Below are 7,500 nucleotides of genomic sequence, written 5' to 3'. Positions count from 1 at the left end.
CCTCGTATTTTAAAGACTCATCTTTCTTACAATATTATTCCTAAAAGTGCAAACGAAGACAGAAAGTGTAAATATATTTACGTTGCTCGCAATCCAAAAGATGTTGGAGTATCACACTTTAAGTTTATTACAAGCTCGAAAATACTCAGAAATGGATTCAGTGGGCCATGGGAATTTTATGCCAAGCTATTTGTGGAAGGAAATGGTAAGTTTTTAATACATTTAGCCCGAAGAGTGTAGAAAATAGACACCATTTAAATTCTTCTCGGCTAATCTAATGTTAGTTTGGAGTTCGTATCAAATCGGGCCTTTTTTTTTAACTTACATGGTGAACAGTTTCTTTCTCCTCACATGACCTGACTGAACACTGTTAGTCTACGGTCAGGGTGGGAGTCTTATGCCCTCGTTTCCAGGGCTTTTCTCTAAGGGAGAGGCCCTGGAAACGAGGTGGCGTCTTATGTCCATTACCGTGAGACCATCGTTACGGAATGTCGACAGGTAAATTGGCAAACTGGACTGAATTGAATGATGTGGCAGGGACGTTTTACCACGTATACACCCTTGAAGCCCAGGACACCCTATTCTCCTTTCCTTAGCTCCTACCTCGTCTCTTAGTTTGCTCGCTCCAGTCTCCTTTCTCCTTTGTTCGTATTCTCTGTGTCCACTTGGGCGTTAACTCTTTGTCCCTACTCGACCGCTAGGCATAACATCTTTAACAGGTTCGATTGATGAGTCACCAACCGTAATGTAAAATGTGAAAAACAGTTAAATGTTAAAAAAAAACAACAAAAAAAACAGTTCGCCCGTATCGAGAAGGCGTTCTCGGATGAAGTGAGATGTGAAATTGGCACATGTTACACGAAACAAAGAAGAGGGTCAGCAGCTATTTCCCTTACTTGTGTCGTGAAGGACAAACGACAAACGATTTTGTAAATCAATCTAACACAAAACTGAAAAAAACTCTCCTATTCACAGCAAATACAAATATTCTCACTTAAGTGTACAAACGGCTAAATAACAAAAGTTTGCGACAACCCAGTAATTCTGTCATTCTTAACCTCTCCAATCATTTCTCTATACCTCTCAAAGAGAGACTCCAGAATTGCCTAAGTTACAAAAATTTCTCTACAGGAGACAACTGCAGTGATCTTGCAAGATTAGTTCTGAAACCTTCATTCATTCATTAAGTAATTCATTCTTAATTGACTTTTTAATGCATTTACAGTGACTTTGAACTTCTGGACTGACCATGTCCTAGACTGGTGGAAGCACAAAGATGATTCCAATGTCTTGTTTCTTAAATATGAAGATTTACAAAAGGTTTGCTGTAGTGGTGTTTGCAGTTTAGCCTGTTCGAAACGCATTGTTGGTAGAAAAACCAAAAAAAGGCCCGCGTGGGCAATTCGCGTTTAATTTTCTTGAGCTTATTGGAGGAACGCGGTAATTTGAATCACTAATATACAATTTTCAGAGATTTTCAGGCTTCGTCAGTCTGAAAATCCTCTGTTCAAGTGTCGTAAAAAGTTGACAGTGGGAAACGTTGAAACATCTTTGAATGTATCACAACAATAGCTTGACGGTTGTTTATTAATTTTTCGTAGAAAAACCGTAAATTCTTCACTTGATAATCTCGATTGTCAAATATTGTTCTTGCCAATCAGTCTTTTTTCCCCACTGCGTAATTGTTGTAGCAAATGTACGTTTTCAAACCTGGCGTGTGAAATATTCAATAAAGTTCCAAATATTTCAAAGCCAGGAAAATGATAGTTCTCTCTCCACCAGGATCTACTTTCCCATGTTCGAATGATCGCTAACTTCCTCAACAAGCCGCTGTCAGATGAACTCATCAGTCGCATTGCTGAACAGTGCACTTTCAGTGGAATGAAGAAAAATGCTGCAAGTTACTCAGTAAAGAGCAAGGAGGGTGAAACATCGCTTCTTCGGAAGGGAGTGGTCGGAGACTGGAAGAATTACTTCACTCCAGAACTGAATGAGAGATTTGACAAGGAAGTACTGGAAAAATTGAAGGGAATTGGATTAGAGTTTGATTTTGAGATTTAGTAGATGTTTACTAAGACAACGAACTCTCGAAAACGAATGAATAGGATAATTTATAATTAGTATCTATGCAAGCAACATGTTACACATGCAAAGGGTCAAAGTCTGATGTTAATTAGAAAATAATGATGTAAATTAAGTAACTGAATGATTACCAGGCAGTCTGTTTCAATGTGCAATTTACTAAAGGATGCTGATCGGAGCTATAACCAAATTCGCGATCATGGTTGGTTCTCCGCGGTCTGATTGTAATCGAAACGGTTAGTTTTTCTCTTTTGCATTACAATTTAATCCGTCTTGGATGCGATGCAATTTTGTGCAGAAACTACAAAGTTTCCCGAAATTTCCTCACATACACGCTGGATTATATTATAATGCAACTGAGAAAAGTATACCTTTTATTTTTCTTTCGCGATGAGTGGTGAACCCAGTAAGAGCGTGTACCACTTACAGATCATGCAAAATTCATCTTGGAGAGGTGCAGGAGACGCCTTGGATCTTCACTATCCCGTTATGTTTTATCGGTGATTAACTTAATGTAATTAACGGCTGCGAAGGAGAATTTCATCGCACTAGAAGCAAGGCTAGAAGCTAGCCTTTGAACAGGCTCCCGACTGGGCTATACGGAGAAGAAGAAAAATAGGCGGTTGGGGGTGTCAACTCGCTTCGCTCGCCGAATGCTCGCCGCTGACCTTCGTTTCCGGCCTATTTCGTGCTGCCTAGACCATGTACGGCTGCTAGCTGAGAGGCTGGGGAGAGGGAAAAACGGAAGCTCTTCATTAACCATTCTCGTCCTCGCTACTCTTAGCTTGCGGGGCCTTAGAGAGAATGGTTCCCCGCGCGCCTTCCCACTACAAATTTCCCCCCCCCCCCCCTACCCAAGGGAGGATCTGCGGAGGAGAGAGCGCTTAGCCTGCAGCTATAGAGCGTTTTGACTCACATGGCCAGCACACATGCAAATTTATTTGCAGAAAGGGAAATTTTTACATAAAAAAAGAGTTCAACTCCCACAGGATAGCTGGTTTTCACATGCCGACACTAAAATTCGAACTACAAAACTATTGATCTTCCTGAGATTTTACTTAAATGATGTATAAGAGTAACTGAAAACTAATATTCATACAAATTTTCGCTCCGAATGGGTTCTTGGTTTTGTGATACACTACGCTTGAATTTCTAAGCTTTTGCGTATGGTTGGCCATTCGTTTCAAAATTACGACAGGGTATACGCGGGTTTTTCTGCCGCGTATACTTGTTTACATACGTTACGTATGGGCGTTAAGCTCATATATACGACCGTTTAGATCGCGTATATACGCATTTTTAAAGGGCCACGCATTTGCGTAAATTCAAGCGCGGGGATATGCGAAATAAATGCCCAAATAGACGTGTCCTACAAGCACCCATATATACGCGAGCTAAAATGCGCGTATATGCCGGTCTCGTAAATTACGTTGTATATGCCAGCACGAAATGTGCCTTTTAAAGAGAATGGCTCTTCGTGTATGATAGCAATAAAAATTACTTTAACTAAAAATCGTCAATATGGCGGCAGTGACGAAATGGCTTGTCTTGCTCTATCTGCTAAAATGTTTGTTACTGCAGCTCCCCCAGTGACTGAACTTCTAGAAACAGTTATGCGTGTTTTGAATGACTGTTCAAGATTTTATCCTCACGCTAATCGTAACATGGCAGAGAACTTGATCGTTCGTCGTGATGTTGCTGTGGATTCTGTTCACCGTCTAGGACAGAGGTGCCCAAGCGAATGCTGAGAGAATTCTGCCTCTCGAATTGCTGGTGAGACAAATTCAATACTTACTACATAGATGGGAAATGTTTGCAGTTCAGTTTTGAACTTGAGTAATGTCAAACTACACAAAGCATAAACAGTGGAAAACAGTTTTATAGAGGAAACTTTATATTTGGTTAACTTTTAATCCTGGGTTAGCGTTAACCGGCTTTCGAACAACCCGGCCCTGATGATTCGAGAAATAAGACTGACGTGGGTTTTCCAAATCTGGTATCAGTATCATGCTAGGTCATTTGCGAAGTAGAAACATCTATGTTCAGCGTCAGCGTGTAAGGGAAAGTTTTTTCGAACTGACCCAGCAGGGTCTGATTTGAGGTGGTTCAATACCATCACAAGGCGTCAGGGGACCTAATTCTCTCTGGCACATTGATGGACTACACTGCCTTATCAGTTGGAGGTTTGTAATACGTGGTGGTTTTGACAGGGCTTTAGACTTAAAGTTGTGCAACAAAAAATTCTAATGCAACCGGGCTCGCTCTGTTCTTAGCTGCTGTGCAAAATTATGAATTGCCCTCTAGAGTGTGTTCAGACGAAGGGGATGAAAATTTAGAGGTAGGAAGAGCTATGCTATGGCACAGGGGATTTAATAGGGGAAGCAAAATTGCTGGGTTGTCTGTACACAAGCAGTGAATTGAATGTCTCTGGAGAGAAGTCTTTATTGAAGTCGGTCAGTTCTACTACACTCTGTTCTACCAGATAGAAGAAAATGGCATCCTGGAATCGAGCAGCATAATCGATCTGTTCTGTTTGTATTACATATTTCTTTCCAGAATTAACAACCAGTTAAACCTCCTAGCTGAGGCATGGAATAACCATGCTGCACACACAACCAATATGGGTGAACGCAGTGATTTTACAAGATATATGTAATACTGGAAATACTAGCTGTCAGGGGCACATTTGATGATAACACCCAACCAGATGAATTATCTGGTGAAGACCCAATAGGACTTACACTAAAATCACATTCTGTTTCCCTACACTCCCCTCGAGGTATTGGTATATCATGGACTGGACGACCCACTCTTCCATTACTAATAGAAGCTGATGCAGTTGGCAAAGCCCTAATGGGAGTACACTGAGGTGCATGAAACTGCTCTTAATTTTGCAAACATTTCCCATCTAAGTAGTAAATATTGCATTTGTCTCACCAGTGATTCTAGAGGCCGTATCCTCTCAGCATTCGCCTTGGTACCTCTGTCCAATGAATCAACTAAAGAATTAGCCTGCGTAGCTTGACGGTTTAGCATATTTTTTAAGCAATTTTAGCGCGAGCGCACAAAGCGACAAAGCAGCGAAAACGAGCACGAACCCCCTCAGGTTCATTGTGGCTACACCGCATTTGGCGCTCGTTATCGCGGCTTCGTCGCTTTCTTAGCGTTCAAATTGCCTAAAAACCGCCAAGCTACGCAGGCCACTAAACGATGTACAGAGTAATCCACGGCAACTTCACGACGATTAGCGTTAGGATAAAATCTTGAACAGTCATTCAAAACACGCATAACTGTTTCTAGAAGTTCAGTCACTGGAGAGCTGCAGTAACAAACATTAAATAGCAGACAGAGCAAGACAAGCCATTTTACCACTGCCGCCATATTGACGATTCCTAGTTAAAGTAATTTTCATTGCTATCATACATGAACGGCCATTATCTTAAAAAGGCACATTTCGTGCTGGCATATACAACGTAATTTACGAGATCCGCATTTTCGCGCGTTTTAGCTCGCGTATATATGGGTCCTTATTGGACGCGTATATTTGGGGATTTATTTCGCATATCCCCGCGCTTGAATTTACGCAAATGTGTGGCCCTTTAAAAATGCGTATATACGGATCTAAATGGTCGTATTTATGAGCTTAAAGCCCATACGTAACGTATGTAAACTAGTATACGCGGCAGAAAAACCCGCGTATACCCTGTCGTAATTTTGAAACGAATGGCCAACCATATTTGCGTGACGCGGCATTTACATGACGGCTTAGAGAACTGTCATGATGGTTAAAAAAGTGACTTATTTCGGGAAACTTGTTAGAAAGACTATTATTTTAATGTTTTAGAGTTCCTCGAGGGATAAATTCGCGCTTTTGTATCAAAACTCAGTGACAGATGTTTCTGTTGGTTTCCGGCCGCCATGTTGGTGCCCATACGGATGGGCACCAGCATGGCGTCTCCATACAAATCTCTATAAATTTGGAAAAAAAATTTCTCCGCATATCTCGCATAAGAAAAATTGCTGTGACCAGAATTTTTGCGAGAGTCTTTGCATATTTACCTTCTTTCATTTCCCAGATTCTGGACTTTATTTATTGACTGGTTTCGATTTTTATTTTGATCTATTTTGAATTGCGTGACACTGAAAACCAGCAGTTGGTTTGGTACTAAAATGGCCGCCGTTTCATTGTTTTCGAACACAATATGGCTGCCGTGACGTCATGTGAAATGAAACGTTCTTGCGTGACATAAATGACATAAATTTGCTTACCACGTTTGCAGTGAATAATGGCGAGTTTTCCTGTCTTTCAAGTAACAGAAGGTCAATGGACATCTGAAAAGTTAATTGACGTTTTGGGTTTGAAAATACCTGCACACTACACTCCCGATCCTCAGTTGCTTTGCGACTCTATCACAAATTTTCGGACGAGGCCAGATGACCTTTTCGTGGTCACATATCCCAAGTCAGGTGAGTCAGTAAGAGCAAGGCCCGGTTTAAACGTCGCATTCTACATGCGCCGAATCGAATTGCCGAATTAAGTGCATGTAAAATGCGACGTTTAAATCAATTAAATGCGACATATTTCAATTCAATACGAGTCAGTCGAATATTCGACTGATCCAGTGGAATATACGACTAACTCGGTTCGACAGTTGATTTGAACGCCGCATTTTAAATGCGCCGAACCTAATTCATAAATTATGTTAAATAAATTATGTTTGCTCGAATGGGAATTAACACGTCGCTCGCGCTCAGCAATTTTATTCGGCAAAAAAAAATGCGACGTTTAAATCAAATCAGCCGAACTTATTCATTCGAGTCGACTAAAATTAGTATTTGACTCGGCAAATGTAAAATGCGACGTTTAAACCGGGCCTAAGCATTGAAATTCAAATTATCACCATGTCTTGGAATATTACATCAGAGATACAGAGGAACCTCGATTTAACGAACCTCTATTTAACGAAGTCCTCGATATAACGAACGATATTTTAGGTCCCGGCCAAAGTTACAGTAAAATGTATGGAATAGAACCTCGATATAACGAACCTCGATATAACGAATTCTTCGATATAACGAACATAATCCGGAAGCCCAAACGTAAAATCTGCCTCGATATAACGAATTACAGTGTCAACACGCGACAAAAGATAAACGCTGAACAGATCAACAGTCAACAAATGCTTGTAATCCTTATGGTAAAGAGACAGCAACCTTTCAGTCAACGGCTTGTTATATGTCATAGACATTGGCACTATAGTATTTCGACATCAATTAACTTCTGCTATACCTTCTTTGAATTCCGGAAATGTTGGGTAGTGCAACATAACAACACTAAAGCCCGTTTCCTTGTTTGCATAGCCAATTTTCTGTATAACCTCTATGTTGTAATAATTTTAAATCGCTACTCTGAAAGTG

The 7,500-nt window shown here is 40.7% G+C and overlaps 1 protein-coding gene and 1 pseudogene across 2 annotated transcripts in view; both read left to right on the top strand.

The window, feature by feature from the left end:
- The window catches only part of LOC110047899 (sulfotransferase 1C4-like), a 5,600-nt pseudogene extending 3,390 nt beyond the window's left edge, over positions 1-2,210 (top strand). Inside the window, exons 2-4 of the transcript XR_016210002.1 lie at positions 1-205; positions 1,226-1,320; positions 1,783-2,210. The exon at positions 1-205 is cut by the window's left edge and continues 146 nt beyond it. The product of XR_016210002.1 is annotated as a sulfotransferase 1C4-like (transcript). The remainder of the gene's footprint in view (positions 206-1,225; positions 1,321-1,782) is intronic.
- Positions 2,211-5,902: 3,692 nt separating this feature from the next.
- Positions 5,903-7,500, top strand: part of LOC149106716 (sulfotransferase 1B1-like) — an 11,844-nt gene continuing 10,246 nt past the window's right edge. Inside the window, exon 1 of the mRNA XM_089298695.1 lies at positions 5,903-6,549. Coding sequence (XP_089154821.1) covers positions 6,369-6,549 — 181 coding nt within the window. The 5' untranslated portion in view covers positions 5,903-6,368. The remainder of the gene's footprint in view (positions 6,550-7,500) is intronic.

The sequence above is a fragment of the Orbicella faveolata genome, unplaced genomic scaffold, assembly GCF_042242905.1.
Source record: "Orbicella faveolata isolate gen_17 unplaced genomic scaffold, um_ofav_v1 contig_3, whole genome shotgun sequence".
Taxonomy (NCBI): Eukaryota; Metazoa; Cnidaria; class Anthozoa; order Scleractinia; family Merulinidae; genus Orbicella; species Orbicella faveolata.
The sequence above is the reverse complement of the archived record's forward strand: the minus strand, read 5'-3'. Positions and strand labels throughout refer to the sequence as shown.